At 37.6% G+C, this 21,511-nt stretch overlaps 1 protein-coding gene across 1 annotated transcript in view; it reads right to left on the bottom strand.

Annotated features, from left to right (window-relative positions):
• Positions 1-20,378, bottom strand: part of syt7a (synaptotagmin VIIa) — a 125,785-nt gene extending 105,407 nt beyond the window's left edge. Inside the window, exon 1 of the mRNA XM_053513741.1 lies at positions 20,335-20,378. Within this exon, the coding sequence (XP_053369716.1) occupies positions 20,335-20,368 (34 nt within the window). The 5' untranslated portion in view covers positions 20,369-20,378. The remainder of the gene's footprint in view (positions 1-20,334) is intronic.
• Between the last annotated feature and the right edge of the window lie 1,133 nt (positions 20,379-21,511).

Raw genomic sequence — 21,511 nt, 5'->3', positions numbered from 1 at the left:
GTTAAATATTTACACTACTGTACCATTAGTAGTGTCTAAATTGCATATGCATATGCATGAATCTCACATGTTAAGCAGTTCATAACAGAACTTTTTTGACTTCCTGATATATATATATATATATATATATATATATATATATATAATTTTTTCATTTTTTAGATAAAAATATCTAACATATGTCATGTAGACAACGGTGGACCAATATCATTCCAATCAGGCAATTCTAAAGATGCTTAATACCAACATCTGTAACATTACCAAATAAACACTGTTACAATGTTAGAAAAACCTGATAGAACTACATTATGTTTAACTGATCTAAAACTTTTATTTTAAATTATAAATTCTAAAAATAACCCCTGATAATACATACATGATTAGTCCAATTTCTAGACCTTTTTATTTTAAGCATGAAAAAGTCTTTTAAGCCTAGTTCTTAAAAGAAGCAAGAGAAATAGGTATAAGAAAAAGTAACGCTTAAAATGAGTTAAACTGTCTAGAATCATAATTAGACATTAGTCTTAGTGTAATCTTAAATATTCATTTGCAAAGATGACCTTTTCTTGCAGCCTACTGATAAATAAGCACAATGTAATTTACAAACAAGCACGGCAGTGCAGATAAAGACATAGACTAAAAGATCTAAATGTAATATGCAAAGTTTTCATTTGAAAGTAGGATATTAGCGCTGTGTGTCTGAAGCTGTTCATCTCATTAATATCTCTGTGGTGTCTAGTGGGGATGTTGTGGTGACAAACAATGATACATAAACCATTAGTTGCTCATTTTAACTTACTCTAATGGAATTGTGGCTTTACTGAAATCAGTAATGTTACTCCACATACAGGTGGTGACAAATAAGAGGGAGAAAATCAACCTACAGTGTTTTATAGGTGCTGAGCCAGAGCGAGCTGCCAGGATAGCTTCAAGGTGATAGAGGCACAATAGATTTCAAGTCTCTGGAATTGTTGTGAGGCAATTATAAAAGCCATTCTTTCAAGGGAAAACCCTCAAATGGCGTTTTTGATGATGGTGGTGGAAGGAACCTCATTTCAAAATCTGCTAGAGATGCTCAGTTATGTTGAGATCTAGTCACTGTGAAGATCAGAGAATATGGTTTCAATCAGTTTATTCCTCATTAAACTATCCCGTGTCTAGGGCTGCAACAACTAATCGATAAAATCGATAATTATCGATAATGAAATTCGTTGTCAACGAATGCCGTTATCGATTAGTTGGGCTGCTCACGTCACTGAGGCGCGCGACCACAAGATGCACAAATACACACAGATACACAGCCGCTCGCGCAATAGAGGGTACAGGAGCCTCTGCAGGAAAAAGCGCGCGCCCCGAGTCCTCCAAAGTTTGATAGCAGTTCACATTAAACGCCTCTAAGAAGACGGTAACCTGCACGCTATGTAATACCAAGCTTTCATGGCATGTCATGCACGAGCACTTAAAAAGAAAACATGTTGGTGTTACGGATGGCGAAACGTCAGCAGGGTCGGTAAAAACTGTATCTCTTCATTGTGTAAAAGTTGTATAGTTTAAGTGCTTTTGTTTAAACTGTTTGCTAACTTCGGGACAGTCGCGCTAGATCTGTTCACGTGCTACTCGCTAGCATCACATTGCGCAATCACCTCATGAGCAATAGTGATTAGTTAAATGGCGCTACTTTAGATTAGCTTAAATTACACGGTGTGAATAACAGTAGAATATTACATTTAGTGATTGTTGTGGTTTTCAGCGAACGCAAATAACAGCATATTTGTGACTATTAGCTTTTTGCATTTCTACAGTTTTTTTTTATAGTCCACTACAAAGTTAACTTGTAATTAACTGTGGTTTTACTTATGCATACATCATTTTATTATACAAAATTACATTATTTTAGCTGTTTATATCTTATCAACTGAATAGATCAGTGTGTGTGTATATATATATATATATATATATATATATATATATATATATACACACTGTATATATTATATACTACATTTCATTTAAGGTTTAAAATGTCAAAATTAAAGATTATTAAACTCTATATGTGGCTTTTGCATTTTTAAAAGTTTATTTTTATACATAAATAATACCCTGATTTATGTTTTTTTAATAGTTATAAGCAAAATATCAAATCTAAGAAGCGGTTAGGTTTTATCCGATTAATCGAAAACATAATCGACCAACTAATCGATTATCAAAATAATCGTTAGTTGCAGCCCTACCCGTGTCCTGAAGTCTTTTGATGATGATGTTAACCCTTACTCCTCCCACTAAGGGACGAAGTGGACCCAAACCATACCAGAAACCTGTCCATCACAGACAGTAGGTTATTGTCACCACTGGTATGTGATAATAATTACAGCATTTAGCCCTAAATAAACCCTATTCGTTACACTGTGCCATTACAGTGGTGTTTTATGATTGGTACTTGGATCTTTCCTGTTAAATTATACACTAAAGATCCTAGACCTACAGTACACTATACACACACACACAGCTATACAGGTTGTGCAAATACGCAGCACAGGTTTATATATTTACTGTATGACTAGGGCCATTGTATTCTAATTATCTAGCTACATAACTGGAAGCTATAATTCGTACTTCTTTTTTTGTTTGTATGGTTATAGAAATAATCGTTCTGCAGCCGCATTTCGCCAATCATATCCATACCTGTCCTATGAGTTTTGTCTAAATCCTACGCTGGTTTTTACATGAGTGTCGCAACAATGCTCACACTTGGACATTTCAATCACTTCCAGAACTCCTCAGCTGTTTTTAGCGCCATCAGCACTAAATCAAAAAATCACATTTTGTGTTCTAAGACTACCGGTCTCAAACTTTTACAATGTGTGATTGCTCCACTGGCAACAAGCAATCCAGCAGTCACACTACAGGTAAAGAAAAAAAAAAGGATAAGACTTAAATTACTTTATTGCAATATTCTCATTAGTTTTATGTTACATTAATGCAATACTTTGTTTGTTACAGTATGTTTGTTTCTGTACAATCAGCATGATTTTCAGCACAACGTACAGTACTTTCAAAGCCCTGGAGTAGAATCAAACTCTATTTGTGTGCTGACCCAAGCTCAGGGTTCAAACCCTGTTGTGATGCACCCACTGGCAGCAGGGGGAAAAAATAATATTAAAATTTTAAATGACAATAATATGTGCATGATCGTTTTTCTATTGCTGTGTCACCACGTGGGACCATTAAACTTGGCATCCTGATGCTAGTCTGTACGTGAGGCAGGGTACTGACAGGGATGGTTTCTCATTCAGGCATACTGTACGAGATGGGGAGTGAGGTGGCTAGTGGACCACCCTCCAGTCTCCCCACTCCAAGCCTGACTGTGAGTGAAAGAATGGAAAAAAGTACACTTCTAACTTTATAAAGCAATGCAATTATGTAAAATCAATCGCACTGAAATGTTACTGAATAATGCCTTATTGAATAAGTCACAGCTCATTCATAATACTGTAAATATATATTGTAATGTATAGTTGTACAGACATATTTTATTCTTCTGTTATGAATAATATATAATCAGTCCTAGGGCAAGTGGTTTAGTCTTGACTGGGGCAGCAGTATGCTTTTCAAATAAAAAAAGATCAAAGCCTTCTGGTGCCGTTCAGAAAAAGGAGGAAAGAAATAAAGAAAAAGGCCAAAGATAAAGATATGCAGCTTATATATATCAATAAGATGTGGTCAAACTGAATTTAAAACAAGTTATAAAATCACATTTTGATGTAAATCATATCATCATAGTAACTCTACATTTAACATTTAATAATATTTTCTCATATAATATTTTTTATGCATTTATGAACTTAAATGCATGCACCATTACAGCACAGCAGATCATCTAAATCATCACAATCATTTAAATAATTGTAATGTAAAAACCCATAATGTTTTGCTCTTTTTAATCATTTCAGCAAAAAACTCACATTTAAGAACAAATGCATTGTAAGAAGATATGTTTTTTTGGGCTTTTGTGAGTGACATAGCATTTTTAGCATAATGGTTAAAAATGTAGTGATCTAGTGTGAATGTCCATCTCATCTAACTGGTGAACTTCGTAAAACGTTCGTAAAAAATGTACTAAATCCTTTCATAAGTTTCATTAGGGATTGTCACTGGTTTTACACAATTAACTTTTAAAACATTATAAAGCATTATTAGTTTATTATGTTCGAATAAAGACTTTTATTTAATCTTTATGAAATTATACAGGCCAGTATACTTTTATACACCCCCAACGTAAGTGTCTCAAAGAAGAAAAAAAAAAGGCTGTCACCTGGCACACCTTACTGTACAGATCCACAGACACACTCCTCTCTGTCTCATGAGAGGCTCTTTGTTCATGCGGGAGGAAAGTGATTAAAACATTTTCCTGTTTGTCTTTCCGTGGCTGTTTGAAAGCGCTGCACGTTAACTTGACAGCCCTTGGCCTAGCCGACACTTGCTTTTGCAATCACCTGTTCACTACACACACACACACACACACACACACACTAATCAAAGGCTGAGCGACATTGACACTGGCTAAACCAGTCCCACCTCCAGAGACCTTCATAACAGTGTTGTTTTTGAAGCTCAGAGGTTTGTCGAGTTGCTGGGGTGGATGGTTATAATATTTAACTCTAAAGTAGAGAAGTACATGTCACACACATTACAAAAGAAGGATGCAAGTGGACTTCATTTAACTGAATCAGAGTGCTCCTCCACAGAGAACAGATGATATGCTTGTTTAGACATTTGTAGAGTTTTACATTTTCATCAGAGTCATGATCAAACTGCCTGCTTCGTGTCTAAAATGCTGGCCTCCCAGGAACTCCTTTAATGGCTTTTCCAATCATCTTAATTAGATTAAGCTTAGGACTAAAACGCCGAGTTCCTGTAATGTGCAAGTGGTGTACGTGAATGATTGTGTTGTACAGTTCCCAGAGACAGATGCGTCTCTTGGGCAAGGTTATCTATTTGTTTATAAGGATCAGACATTCACACTTGCTGGTTTTACATCTTAATTTACCAGAAACAAGTGCCAGTTTGTCTTGTGGTTTTTCAGGGCTTTTTTCACATTTAAAAGCTGTGCTTTCTTACTGCTAGACTTAAATCATTTATCTTCATTAACTGTTTGAACACTAAGTACTATATCCTGGTCACGTCCAGGTTTTTGTCTTGTTTGCACACTTCTACAAAACACACACACACACATCATAAGGAAAGGAGTTTCCAGGATATTAACGCCGTGTTCAACTAAATGTCATAATTTGTCCTGGCCGAAAACTAGAAAAAAAAACTAAAGATAGTCAAATGAAGACTCAGAGTAGTATTCTCAACCATGGGTTCATCCAAATTCCGCGACGTCGGTCAAATCAACATGGCTACTCAGAGCAGGAACAGTAAACAAAGCAAAACTTCTCACCTTTGAATGAGTTGTATACTGTATATACTCTAGTATTTGGTTCAGCTTAATCGATGTATGCACATATTCGCTGGTTTAATCTGTTACACTTACTGTACAGCTTGCTGTATTGAGAAAGTAAATGTAAATATCATGATATATCTTAGATTGTTGCGAGAATGCACACAGATCAAAACTGAGATCGTTTTGAATTTCTGCTTCCAACTTCTGAGGTAAGTCGGAATGTAGCAGTCGCCAATACTTTATAAAGCTGTTGCTTAAAATGGATGGATGGATCTTTATCACACATCCTGAGTTGTTCCTTGCCTTCCTCATAAAAAGGTTTCTCCTACTTTTGCTTTCTCTCTCAAACAAACATACACAAATGCACGCACACACACACGCACTCCCTCCTCCTCCATGTGACTTTCATTCATGCCAGCATGTCCTTTCCAAGATACAATTACTTCTGTCACTTGGTGTATCTTTCACACACACACACACACACACACGCACACACAATGTTTGGCTGCCTAAAGATACTCCTGTCAAAAATGACAAATGATGGCAGGAGGACAAGAAGGTCAGAAACATTATTTTCACTCACAAATAAACACATAACTGAGTTTCCGGTCATCAGCTGGAATGCTGGATTGAGCAAGGGGTTAATTCCATTTAACTCAATAAACTCTTAGATGTAAATTTCTTGCTCTTATATCTACGCTCAGAAAAATCATTATTTGTTCCCCTGTAGATTTTTTCAGGTTGCCCACTTACAAAGTAATGAAGGGTCTATAATTTTTATCATAGGTTTATTTCAAGAGAATAGAGACAGAGTATCAATCAAAATGCAGTAATTAATCCCCTACCAACCAACAATAATTCTATGTTATTGTTATCTTCTCATAGATTAAATTAAGTAGGTGCTTCCAACAACTACTTATTATATAAGAGCACACCTGTCCGCAGAATCCACAGATTTTCTGCTTTCCATTCAAACCCCAACAAGCATTTCACTGCATATCGTACCTCAAGAAGGCACATGTAGATGCCCATCTAAAGTTTGAAATATAAACAGAGAAGGATTGGTAGGAATGCTGTGATTAGATGAGACCAAAAATAAGCTCTTTGGCATCAACTCGACTTAACGTTTTTTAAGGAAGAAAAATGCTGACTATGACCCAAAGAACACCATCTCTACAGTCAAAATGTGAAAACATCATGCTTTGGGGCTGTTTCTCTGCTAAAGGTACAGTCCAACTTTGCCACATGTGTTGTAAAATTTTGGATGAGAACCTTCTGAAAATGGTAAATGGATGGGACTTGCAGGGTAACAAAGACGTGGCTCAAGAAGTGAGCCAAGAGCCAAATCAGTTAAGAAGAGTAGTCACTCCATGACATTAAGGTCATGGAGGAACCTACAGTAAGGTCAGACCTTAATCCTATGGAAAATTTATGGAGGGAGTTGAAACTTCAAGTTGCCAATCAACAGGCAAGAACCTATAAGGATTTAGAGAAGATCTGTAAAGAAGAGTGGACCAAAATCCCCTTGAAATGTGTCCAAACTTGGTAACCAACTACAAGAAACATCTTACTGTACCTAACCCTACTTTTCCTCACTGATATCCAAATCTATTTATCACATTTTTATGATGTAGTTTTCTGGATATTTGGTTGATGTGCTGTCACTATCCTTTAAAATAAACCTATAATAAAAAAAAATAATTGACATTCATTTCTTTGTAAGAGGATAAAATCTGTGGGGGATTGCCCACTGTACATATTTTGTGAAAACACTGTTATAAATACATATATATCTGTTTGTTTAAGAGAGAATGTCATGTTGGCTCATGGTGAATTATTTGCATGCTTTATGTCTACTGATCATATCTGTGTCTGTTAATTTTTTCGTGTGTCTTTCGTGTGTGACATCTTTGTTTAATGCATCCTCCTTCTTAAACTATTAGAATTTTCCTGGCACTTTCCTTTCGTTATTGGCATTTCATATAATGGCATTTCATCACTTAATATGTCTATTATTGAGAGTTTCAGCCATTAAAAAGGCTTGAAAGTCCTGTATTTCTATGCCAAGATCTGTTCTTTAAAGAGCGAGAGAGAGAAAGATCAGATATGATCAGCATTGACCAGTGTAATGTACCTGGAGTTAATAAATGATGCAGTATGTCAGTGTATAAAACTGGGCATTCCACCCCTATTTATTAAAAAGTAGATAAAATCTAAGCAAAATCACAGATTTTTGGCCAGGAATATCATTGGCTATTTAAACACATTATCCATTTACTGTACTGTCATGTCAGTGCTACACAGCTGTTTACTTCATGTTATGAACTGCCTTACAACTTACAAACATGGCCGTCGTGAATGCCAATTCCTACAAACTCATAAGAGAAAAAGGGTTTTTGCTGTTTTATAATACTGTAAGTCAAACTTTCACATTTAACAAATGATAAATTAAAGTCTCTTAAATGAGACCAGCGCTACATTCAGCAGCTGGTTAGCATGTATGCTAACCCACCGACGGTGGGGCTCAAACCTACTGTAGAATCATCAAACCCCAAAATATCTAGAAGCTTAGCCACCTGAGTCACCACTTCCACATTCAATGTTTAATTTATTCTTGTAAAAATAGTTCCTCTTCAAGGTAGCTCAAGCACACAACCTTATCCAAACTTCCATCTACAATAAAACTTGCTGTTCAGCACACCTGGTGATGTTTCCTTAGTCATCTTGTTAACTACGCCAAACATGCCCTTATCACACACAGCTGATTCATAGATTCTCTAAATTAATTACATGCATTAATGTGTCAATATAGACAGCCTTATTTATATGTATTAATAAATCTTCTACTTTACAGGTTAGGCTATAGCCTATTTTAGTTTTGTTGTTGTTTTTAATTGGTTCTTATTATAATGTATAGTAATACTAGCAGAGTATTTTTTTTCATATCCTGAGCTTTTGCACATCTCTTTTACAAACATAAATGTATGTAAAAGAGATGTGCAAAATGTCTTATTAGTAGTTGGGTTGAACCAGTGTCAATCTAATAAACTTTGTGAGATAGCTAAGATTCAAGGACAAATATAGCTGCTCTACCTAGCCGATGCTTTCCATTCAGTCATGCTCTGAGCACCACTCTTATTAATATTACAGCTAAGAGCTAAGAGACCAGTTGTGTCAAAACACTTTCTCACACACACACACACACACAGAGGCAGGTGCTTATGCACAAAGGCTGTAATTAGTTCCTGTAGCTGAGTAAAGCAATAATCACTTGCGCTACTTTCGATCCCTGACACCTCTCTCTCTTCCTCTCTCTTTATCCTATCAAAGACCTAAAAATGAAGTCAATGTCTCCCAACCCCAACCCACCTCTGATACATACGGGGTCAACCATTGTGAGGCATAAACAAAGCAGAGATGACAGCAGCGATGCTCCTTCGTCCCTCACGGGAACCCATTCACACTCCAACCTCTCTTTAACAGCTTTGCAGTGTATTTCTCTCTCTGCTTTTATCATTGTCATTTAGCTATAATGGGTTTGTAGTCTTGTCATTACACCACACACACACACACACACACACACACACACAGACACACAGACAGACACACGCCACACACACACACACCCTTCTCTCCCTCCATCGCCAATTTAAATTCTTCCTGACTACGCAGCCGCGTATTAAGCTACCAAAGCAATTTGCTATTAGACACACTTTAAATGCAGACAGGATGTAGGCAAACAACACCACCTGCTATGAGAGTCCAGAATGACAGCTTTGGCATTTAGCATATTAAACCTTCAAAGTGACGCATGAGCCTTCATTTTCAGAGAACTCAGACATCTATAATTATTGAAAAAAAAATTTAAATCCAGGAATATTGTTTAAAAAGCTCAAGTGTGAATAAATTGTATCCTTCAAGGAAGTTGAGATGCACTTTGATCACACCCAGTGTTTCATGATTGTGCTTTCGATCCCTCACAATCAATTGCTTACGCAAAAGGGAAAAATGAATTATAGGTGATTAGCAGAAGTACCTGTTGTTGATGGTAAAACAGTTTTTAGAAATAGTTAAAAGTTTAAAGGTAAAAATAAGCTGATCAGCTTTAATGTAATCAGTGATATTATTATTTCAGGTCTGCCTGCCTAACTTGTTAATACACAGACATAAAATGTTCTAAGGTTGAGTATCAAACGCCTTGTTTACGCAAAGTTGTCGCCTTTTATCGCCAGCCAAATATACTCTCTGTTCGGTAATCAGAGAGTAAAAAAATAACTGCAGTGCGTTATAATTCATTTAGTTTCGTTTTTCTAATTGATATCCATTGGTCCAGGTGTATATTTACATTGAGCAAGTAGGTTATTCTAAAGTAAAGTATTAAATCCAACACCTAATTGTTTATAACATCGCTTTTACTAAACATTTTAATTTTGTTTTTTGGCAGATATGTAAGTCTTGCAAAAGTTTCAACAAATTCCATGCAGCAGTTGATTTAAGATGCGCCCACAGTTTGTTGCATGCACAGTACGCTGTCAAAACCTGTGGTTTATAATTGAGTAGTCAGGAAAATACAGAAGGACTGGCAAAGTTTCATTTGCTGTGACAAATTCAAATTTGTATATAAAGTATATACAAACAGAAAATATTCTGAGACTGGTTTCAGGTTTTGGTCCTCCAATTTATGAAACATAAAGATCATTAAAAGAGCAAGTTATGACCAATGTACAATCAAAACCTTTAATTTATTTTTATAGCTGGACGATATATTGCTTTAAAGGAGAACAAGTCACAATCTGACAATTTAATCTTAGTGCCTCAAACTCCTGCTTCTGTCTGAGTATGGGTCCTGCAAGACGTTATAAAGCTTCAGAACTGCTTTGTTAAAACAGAACCAAGCTGCATGGGTCACCCTTGATAGTCATGTACTTTACAGTCTTGTGTGTCGAATCAGAATTGGTGAGAAGATTGTGTATCATGCATGCTCTATTGCCTGTATGACATGAAACTGGATTCATAAAGAATCCAGTTTCAAACAACATGGCTGTGAGAGAGGGGTAGATGTAGATACACTACTACATACTGTAAGAGGAACAAGGATTACTGATCAACAGATTAGCTAAACATGGTATTTATTCTTGGATTTTCTGAGAAGCTAGTGAGTGATACAGTGGAGGTTAGTTAGCTGATTCCTCCTCAGTGCCAGCTAGCAACTAATTAGCTGCTTGTAAGCTAATCTGCATTTTCCCATTTGAGCCATGTTTCAATGTTGAGTCCTTTAGTTAGTTTGCTAACACTTACTGCTAATCTTATTTGACAGACTGGAGAACAAAATTACACCAACTAGAAATCAAAGTTCCACAGAGAACAAGAATTAAGGGAGAGAAAAAGAAAAAACATAAAAAAGACCAGGCTTTATAGTTTACTTCTCCGTAGTGTACTTAGCAACTTCACACTTGAGGTCGTACTGTTGTGACCAATATCAGTACAACTGGGATGAGATTGTAGGGACGAGGGAGTTCCACAAACACGTTTTATTATTAACAGATTATGATTGGTTTTGTTATTTAATTAAACCAATTATTTGCTTCGCCAAAACATATCCTTCCGCGACTGGCAAAAGTAACTAGCCCATAGCTAGTGTAATTAAAAGGCATGAAAGTAGATTTAAATCACAGTACTATGTAGGGAAAATGTGAGGAGAATAAAAAATTAAGGTGGTGGACAGACCGTAAATCTTTTGTATTGTCATTTATTCCACTTTAGAATATCAGCTCTGTTAAATTTCAGGTTCTGGGGTCTCAAATAGCGTCGAATGTAAAGCTTGTGAGCTAGGGTGTACAAGCACCCAATTAGTTTAGTTGGTCAGAACCAACTGTTGTTTTATATACCTCAGTTCCCTAAAATATTAGGCTAATATGTTTGTCTCTGCATAGAGATGTACAGCATCTTCTTTCAGACACTGCGTGAAATTATAACATTCACCCTTCAGCTAGATAACTAATGTGACATGGCTAATTTGTTTAATAGAAGATGCATAAAGTGATAACTCACTAGCTAAAAGACACGTTTGTTAAGAAGCTTTGCTTATTACTCACATATTCAGCACTCCAATGTAGACAAAGTTATTTTATTCTCATAACATTTTCCTAATCCTGAGCAACTGTAAATTGTTTGTACTTGCACCAGCATTCTAAACTGCACACTACTGTACTGAATACTAATTTCACAATGCTATTTGTCTTTACTATTGACGAAGTGCATAGCATAATATGTGTTATGAAACATTTTTATGCATGTAGGAACAGTTTGAAGAGATTCAATCTGGGACTTGAAATGAAATTTCTTATGATGAAGGCAAAAACAAAACAAATTGTCATTTAGAGACTCTTAGCTGCAGTTTAAAGATGAAAATGGTGCAAACATTGTAAAGAAGGTAGTACGCATGGGACTGACGATCCTGGCCGAGGTGGCATGGAGCTCACTGAAGTTCCCATGGACATTCAGCAAGTGTAACACCTGATCTTAAAGAAAAATGTAACGGATAACATCATCAACTTTCCCAACTTGCTTTCACAACTTGCAGATGCATCTGTTTGTGGGAACTGTACACTCAATCATTCACACTGCTTGCAAATTACAGAAAATCGACTAGGAGTTGTTGTCAGTCCTTACCTCGCTCCAAGCCATTTCCATTGGTTAACAGAGTTTCCGGGAGGCCAGCATTTCAGATGTGAAGCGGGCAGTCAATCATGGCTCCGGCTAAGAAAACCTTTCTACCTTGATGGTATCCAAGCACTAATAGTGTCGCCGTCACCCTGGGCTTGCTCATCAATGACATTTCATTCATCATTCATTTATTTATCTCATTATTATCTAGACACATTTTTCTCACACATACACACTTCCATAAATTTTCTCTTTTTTTAATTTCTTTCATCTTTGTGAAGCTGCTTTGAGACAATGACCATTGTTAAAAGCGCTATATAAATAAAATAAAATTGAATTGAATTGAATTGAATAGTAAAATGCTGGGATAAATGGACTAGTGTAGCAGAGGATTATATAAAGATAAGGTTTTTTAGTGTTTCTGCAAAACCCCCAGTCTAACCTATACGCCCATCATACCATTTAAAAATGTGTTAATCTATAATCTTTAAGCAAGAGAAAAACTAAAATTGGAAAGACCTTGTGGTAGCATCCACTAGACACATGATGTGACAAAACTCATCAGATATGAGATCACAAACAATCTGATTTCAATGACCTCTAATGTGATACATTAGAGTTCTCTTTTATAAATGGAAAACATTTCCTCCCAATTTTTTTTATCTGTTTTGCTTCTTTCATTTTATGCAACCTGTGGTAAATACACACTTAGTGCACATTTGATTTTGGTTTTGTTAAACTGTACTGGGTTTTGTATTTCTATTGCTAGACCTTTTCCAAATGTTCAAAGGTTTAATTAAAATCCAATGATCCTCTGCCAGGTCAGCTCTCCCTTTGCCTGTAATCGCTTATTGGTCTTTATGTCAAATTCTGATTCACAGTCAATAATACACAGTGCCTGTTAGGCAATATTACCATGATGCTATATGCTTGGAAGTAGCCTGGTTTATTTCCATATTTATTATTAGCAGGTGATATTACTTAATATCCCACAATGTCCACTCTATAGTTGACTGTATATGGGCATGGACGCTTAAAGAAAGCATGATGTGCAAACAAGGAGGAATGCAAACATGCTTTTGTGTCGTGTGTATACACATCATCTTTTTCCATCAGCAAATATTCAATGGTGCCTGGTACGGTAGATTGAAAACCAATGCATCATAGATTAAAGACTCTAATCTGCCCATAGATATGAATAAATGTGTCAATGGTACTACCATCCAGAGAATATTCTTTATTTGCACCCAAGACCAGGACAAAGCAGTTCTTTAAGATGGATGGAATTAATTACTGTTCACCAAAGTAAGAATGCCGCAGGGGTAGTTTCTCTCAAATTGGCAAACAACACTGACTCTCCATATGCAATCAAAAAAGGGGGTCAAACAGAGATACTTATCAGACTCTATTCACTCCGCCTCTTAGAGCTGCAGCTATTTTGTCTTGACTAACTCGCACCTGGTACTTGGCTGGCCTCTTTTTTCCTCTCCCTCTGTTTTTATGGCTGCTCCATCCATTCCCTCTATTTATCTTTCTCTCTCATTTCACCTTCTTCTTTCTGTGTTCTGTGCTTGAACTACAGTACCAGAAGCATTCAAATGCAGTGTCTCTGACCTGTTATCTCTCTCTCTCTCTCTCGCTCACTGTTTTTATGCAATACATAAAATTTTTTTTATTTGGCCTAAATGCAGATCAAGCTTTGTGATTCAAATACTCAACCCAGTCTCACAGTAGCTTTATTTGTAGCACTTTGTTTACATCAGTGTACCGGCACTTGCATACAGTAGCAACATATAAAATTCTGTACTGTACAGTATGTGGTAATATTGGTTAGCATCTGTAGCCTCACACCCTAGGTAGGGTTGAGCATTCGAACCTTGCCTGCTGGACAGGCCGAAAAGTCAACTCCCTAGTCTAGTAAATTCCTAGGATCCATTGATGGATCCAGATTTGGTGTACATTCCTTACTTCTCAGCTATACGGATGGTACATTTCCTATGCAATAGTTTTAGTCCAGTTAAGCTACTGTAAATAAGTCGGGAGTTTAATGGAAAGAACATTTGGAGGCTGGATTTCTATAATTCTACAATTCTATAATGAGCACAGAAGCAGGAAGTCTGGATACATCAAACAGTAAGACCTTAAAATGTGTTTGGCTATGGATTTGCACTTCTAACACAATTTATGAGAAGGAACAAGCAAGTAAAAAGAAAACTATGGTTAGTGGGCTGCTTTTAGTTGAAGGGAAAAAACTACAGTACAGTATGTAGCACTGTATGCACAGCCAGATGTCATGTATAAAGCAGAGTTCTCTACCAATACAGCCATCTAATATTCATGATGATTAAAAGGCTTAAGTTTAGAATCAATTTATTATGCCTGTGATTCATTTCATAAGAGCAAAGCTGGATATAACTGAGCTTAAAATCAATGTCTCTCCTCGATTATCCCTTGTATAATAGCTGTCTGCAGGTTTCCAATTACTGTGACAAGCCAGGCTGGCTTCTAGGTAATATCAGCAAGTTTAAGGTGTTAATGAAAAGAAGTCCCCGAGTTCCTCTTGGTCATTACAAACCATTATTTGTATTGATTATCAGCATTATGGATAGCCCATAGTATCGTTCAGAAAGATGTTTAGAACACTTTCTCACCTCCTGTATATGCCAAACATTCCCTGTCGTTCCATTTGTCTGTCTTTCCTTGCTCCCCTTAACCCTGACTCCCACAACACACACCAACACCACATGATGAACAGGACTTCATGAATAATACATGAGCTGTCAATCATTCCTTTCCTCTCATCTTCTCTGCAGCGGCCATGAAGGGACACACACACTTTTACCTTCTGTTCTATTTCTATCCACTGCACCCTCAGTCCATCTCGGACACATACTAATCAGTCAATATATGGAAACATGTGTGTGTAACAGGTGTGTGTGTGTGTGTGTGTGTGTGTGTGTGCGCGTGTGTATACACACCTGTCAAACACAAGGAGTTCCATGCATCACATTACTCCCATGGAAAAAGTAATCAATAAATGAAGTGGACAGTTTCTTTATTATGTACAGGGTGTAAATAAACCTGTGTCCGTGTGTGTGTGTGTGCGTGTGTGTGTGCGTGTGTGTGTGTGTGTTAAGGCACTTAACATAAGTAGGGTGTCCCCCGAGGACAAAACCTGTAAATATTAGACACTTTTATTAGTCGTTGAATTAGTCACAGTTCCTTTTTCTTCATTCAGCCCAATTTTGGAAGCACCTAATGGAAATGTGAAAATCTATAATCATATTACCTGGATATAAATGAATAGACCGGAGTGAGTTAAAGATTATTGAAGATTTTGGTAAGGGAAAAAGGCCAATCTCTTAACATTACAAAGATTTCTAAGGATTGCTCAGTTTCATTTTATCGATCATACACCCTAGTGTTCATGTGCAACTGGAATCTGCAGCTGGTACAGTCTAATCTGTAATGGTTTAAAAAGTAAATTTTTTTTGCCTCCTAAAACCCGGTGCCTAGAGTTTCCCTGATGCATTCAGTATTAGAACTGCCACAGGTGACGCTGTATACTAATCCACACTGGTTCTCTATATGTAAGATTTTAGAGGTACATAAATACAATCTGCTTGTACTTGACTATAAGCAGGAGCAACACTCAACAAATTATACGTTAAGTACAAAGTACGAATACTCAGCAAAAAAATAAATTCTGGACATCTATCTGACTAGGTTACTGACAAGCCCTATTTTAATCACATTTATCACATGATATCAGATATTGGCATGTGTCATTACTTTGGTGGCTTAGCTAACTATTGTAATTTCTACCATTGTTCTTACTTGTATAATGCCAGTAACCTACACAATTAAACATTGGGTGGGATCGTTGCCTAGGTAACCATCCTTCACTTTGGAGCACTAACCAATCTGCACTATCATAATGACCTAAAAAGTAATTTTTGTCAAATTGGAGAGCATTGATTAAAGGAATTTTTTGTTTCTGTCTTTGCCACATTTGTTGTATGGTGTGAGCGTCAACATAAACACTCACATTTAGATTAGTTGTGTGATCATTATCTGAAAAGTCTCTATTTAACATATACTGTCAGAATTGTATTTTTAAAAAATGCACAGTAGTGAGTAGAAGAAAAAGATAGAGACGATGGATGAATGGATGGATGGCACAACTGTACTTTTTTTCTTGAAACTTAATTCATTATGCAAAGCTTAACTTTCAAACATTTAAAGGTTTATACAGACTGTTATCTCATACTTGTCCAGGAGCAACATCTGCAATTCTCACCTGTAACAAATGACTCTTGTGTAAAACTGCTGCCATTACTTATTCTGGTTTAAGTGTGAATATTTTTTTTTGCTCACAGGGGAATTATCAGACTGATTGCTTACAGGACAATTGTCACACTAAGATGAGGATGGAGTGAATGAAGATTAGGGTGTATCTATAGAATGACTGACAAAAGGCCATTTAAGCACAAAAATTATTCTGCACCATAAGGTAGTTTTCCAAACACGTTCCCTCACATTTCCTCACACAAGAACACAAAGTCCTTACATTTCACCACTTCAAATCCATTCTGTAAAGCTGCTTCGCGACAGTAACCATTGTTCAAAGCGGAATATACTGAATTGAATTAAACTTGTCCTGGGGCCATGGCTTAAACCATCCTGTATGCCATTATTTTATACCGATTAATGTTTGGAACAGGGTAGTTTGTACTTTCCATCTTCTCTGAAACAATTCTTACACTTTAGAACTCGTATTAATGTTAAAGACAGTTTAAAACTGCTATAATATAAGTGATAACAGGAATCAAGGTGTTTCCCAGTCAATCCATTATAATAAAAAACTATAATCGGCCATAAGGTATGATGTGTCGGTTTTTAATAAATGAAAGATTGTTAATGCTGAAACATCGCTGGGCTATTTTAAAAATAAAGTGTGAGATTATTTGCACGTCACTGGTTCTTTTACTTAAACAGCATGCCTTTACTGTATACCTTACAACAGTACTTACAGTTATGCTCATTCCTCACAAAACACATTCTGTACTTTACCCTTTTCAAATTGTTTGTTACTTTTTTACTTGTAGTTCTTGTTATGCTCTTGTCGAAAGTTGTGGCAGTAATAAATTATAAAAAAAATTGCTAATTTACTTAAACGTTGCCTGGGAAGCACGGTAATGTGACAAACACTGAACATCATATGTCACATTTAATTTGTTAAACCATATATGGGCAGTAAATTCTATGAACCTATATGCCATGAACAAAAGCATTTTGTTCCACTATAGAGGCACAGCACACTGTATGTGATTGTAGAACATCAGTACTAGTAACAGTGCTTACTGTATGTACAATATGTTCAGTGCATGTTGTGCGCATTTGGCTTCAATCAGCATAATATACTAAGAATACAGTGAATTCACATTTGAAGACATGTTATGAAATACATCATGGATGGTACTGACTATTCTGCTTATCATTTTATAGATCCAAATAACATTAATTTAAATCATCAGGCAAATACAATTTCTGTTACTTCCTTTGTTATCTGTCTAAATATGGAACGTTTTGCTGAAAATAATGTACAGTAGAATGTCAACTTTTTTTTGGTTTCAACTTTTTAAAATTGACAAACTTTACATTAATGTCCAATAAGTATTAATGACATAAAAATGCATACAGTATGTTGCGCTTATGTAAAAACTTTTTTTTAACTATAATGTAAATATCATAAAAAAGGAAAAAAATAACATTTGTGGTATGAGAATGGTCTGTTTTAAACTCACAACACTGTTAATATGCACATCATTACAACTGGAGTTCAAGTCAAGCTTCGAATGTATGAAATGACATCAGAATATGATTCAGTGAACTTTTAAGAGAGAAGAAATGACAACAGGATGCTTTTCAGAATGGCGTTAGTCAGTTGAATGACTGCACAGTCACACAGGTCGGAGTTGAGCATAAGGAGGACGAGAGACTCGTGACACAGTTTCGACACTGAATAAAGAATGTGCTTTCTCCATATTCCGTGCTGCCATATTACTGAAGAAATGGTTTAAACAATCAGGCCCATTAGCTAAAAAAATTAACACTGACCCTTCTAATTTATAATTACAGGAGCCTCATACACACAAGTATGGTATGTACACAGGGATCCTGTATATATAAAGACTGAGTAATGTTCTTTGTAAGATATTTGACCAGTTATCATCATGTCCTTGGAATTATTTATGTAAAATAGGCATTTGTTAAAAGTGTGGACGAAAAGTTGAACTGAACGAGCCTCATGTATTTTCTCTTTTTGTAACCTGTCAGTCAACCATATTTCACATCATATTTCTCTGAAATCTTTTTTTTAACAGGCCTTTCTGATCCAGATGACAATCTTTTCAATGAAACACATTTTCTGTTCAGTAAAGACAAGACAACCCAAGGGATGGTTCTGTGGGAGAATAGTGGTGCTCACTGCCCAGGGTACCTGAGCTCTAAGCAAAGTACTAGTGTGCATCCTGACTGGAGAGCACTAACTACAGCTCGCAAATGGGGTTCACTTTATCTAGGAGACGCTGTTTTGAGATCTCGTTTGATGCATAAGACCACATCACGTCTGTAGTGTAAAGACGAAGGTGTTTTCATGTGTCCTGTCCAGCAACAAAAGAAAACCATATAGGCTGGGTTGTTTGCTTTAGCTGGAAATTGAGCCTGTTTGGAAATCGTGCTGAATGGGAGCATACTCCATCACTAGGCTAAGGGATAAAGATGACGCTATGTCAGTGGAGATATAACTAATACTTCATGGATGTGGACTTATATACCATTCCCACCTCACAGCTGTCATTCACAGGATTTACTGAATTGGTTACTGAAAATGAATGAATGAATGAATGAATGTCTACAAGCTAGTTGTCTCACCACAGTATATAAATCGCAGTGCTTTCTTATTAAAAAAAAAAAGTCAAACCACGCAGTAGAACTCTGGTTTCTAGCAAGATAATTGATCATTGTATTTGTAACACTTTTAAGCTTTTTATGAGCCTCTAATCAATTTAGCATGAGAGCTGATAAACGGGTAGGACCAAAAAGGAAATCAGATTCTAGGCGCGTGCTTCACGTGACCAATCCAGCGCGTCCTCGTGCGCCGTAAACCCGCCCACGAGCGACACAGCCGCCCCCCCCCTTCCCCCCAGCACCCCCGCGCACAATCTCGCGCCCAATCGCTCCACCTTGAGACGCGCCGCGAATTCAGAACAAGCGGCAGGAAGCAGAGGCAGTGTCTGCACTCCGAGCATCAATAATAATCACGCGCATGGGTGCAAAACCTATACCTGTGTGCAGACTGAGTCGAAAACAAGTGTAATAAACTGTAATCGTGTGTGTGTTGTGTGTGCGAATGCATGATAATAACCTGCCTGACTGATCCGTTCCTTGTTGCTTAACAAACTCAACAGAAATCGCATGTAATTGTGAGCATATGCACGAGACCGTGCATCTTACACACTGATGCGCGCGCCGCGCTTATTACTGCCCTCGCTGATCCATTACCTCACACCAAAAAAAAACGGGAATGGAGCAAAAGCATTACTCTCTTTCGCCTGGCGCACCGTGTGTATCACACACTCACACTCTCTTACATGTACACACATACACACGGGGACGGACGCACTCAGTGTTGAGCAGCAGGTGTTGCATGTCTAAGGCAAAGCTTTCACACTTAATTACCAGGTTTACCCAATAATAATAATAATACAGTTATAATAACAATAATAATATGGCTGTCCTAATAACCTTTTTGAAATTCCCATAATGCCCCCCCTCTCTGAACGTGCAGTTTCCTCAGAGGGGAGACACCGTCCTATAGCCATGCTTGCTTTGACCTTGTGTTTTCACGTCCTCTCGGATGTTTTTTTGCTCCCAACAAGTAGCTCCCCGTTATGCATTTAACGCTTATGCAAGAAGTCACCTTGGGCTGAATCAATGGCACTTGGTTCAGGTGGCACACCGGGCAGCGCGGGGCAATGTCACACAGCTGACAGTGTAAAACTATATCCTGAGGTGGTGACACAGGGGTAAGGACAGGTAGTAATGCCCCGTGCCTCTCACAGGTGCTCAGTCGCCAAACCCCGAACTCATCCCTTCCTGTTCCCCCCGGATTCTACATGGACACCTCCAGAGTCGCGCTCGAGGTTCAAGCGCCTTACCTTTATTATGCTCTTCTTCTCTGTTCAGATACATGACTCGCTGATTTGCCCTTCGACGGCGGAGACGTTTCTTCGGTGGGTAAAGGTACTCCTCCGGTGGGAAACTCTCGCATCCGCGTCTCTCTCTTCTCTCTCTCTCTCTCTCTCTCTTTGTGTTTATTGTCTTGTTGCTCGGCGAGAGGACGCGCTCCGGAGTCCTCCCAGAATTACGCACGGGCAGGTAGTCAGTCTCTCTCTCTCTCTCTCTCTTCTTCTGTGTGTATATGTCTCACATGCACTCTCTCTCTTTCTTTCTGTCGCTCTCTCTCTCTTTCTCTCTCTCTCTACACACACACAAAGTATCCTAATAAGGATCTTTGCATTAATGTTTCTAGATGCACCTTGATAGTTTTATAATTACAGAACTCCCTCTACTCTTCTTGTGCACGGATTGTTTTCAAGCTCACGGTGCGGTGCACATGTGTGAGTGGGAGCGCAAGAGCACTATTTGAAGGGGCGTGGCCTCTTAACCAAGCTCCCAGCACCGGGCAATTAGAGGCGCGCGCGTCTCCCGGGCGAAGCTCCTGCTGGGAACGGGCTCTCTGTCGTGCAGGTGGGTCCCACGTGACCCTGACTTCATTACACGCACAGCTCTTACTTCATCTGTTTCGTCATACACACACACACACGGGGAAAGAGAGAGAGAGAGAGCCTTTTGCAATTGTGGAGATCAGAAGTTTACGCGTCAAAGTGGTGACGTCTAGAGGATTATGTTCGACATTGCAATCGGCGTCAGCATCCATCCATCCATCCATCCATCCATGCTGTGCCTCTTTAAACGATCTCCGAGGCAGCTCACAAGAACAGCCACCATCTTCCAGGATGCTGTGTGTCGGTTATTTAGCATTAATTACACAAGAATTTGTGCAGCATTAACCTTGAGCACTTTGTAATGCTGTAGTATGGGTTTAATCCCATTCGTGATGTTGCCTAAAGCAAAGCACCTTGCTTCAGAAGTTTTTTTTTCTTCTTACTTACATGCATCCCTCAGGGAGATTAAGTAATCCTTTCAACGTAGGGAAGTTCACCTTGTCACTTAGAGCCATACATTTTTTTTTATCTGAAGCCTTTATATATGCATTTCCCCAAAGTGAAATTATTTTCTTTGCATATTCCAGCTTGTTAGGGATTTAGCCAT

The sequence above is a fragment of the Clarias gariepinus genome, chromosome 2 (assembly GCF_024256425.1).
Source record: "Clarias gariepinus isolate MV-2021 ecotype Netherlands chromosome 2, CGAR_prim_01v2, whole genome shotgun sequence".
Lineage (NCBI taxonomy): Eukaryota > Metazoa > Chordata > Actinopteri > Siluriformes > Clariidae > Clarias > Clarias gariepinus.
The sequence above is the reverse complement of the archived record's forward strand: the minus strand, read 5'-3'. Positions and strand labels throughout refer to the sequence as shown.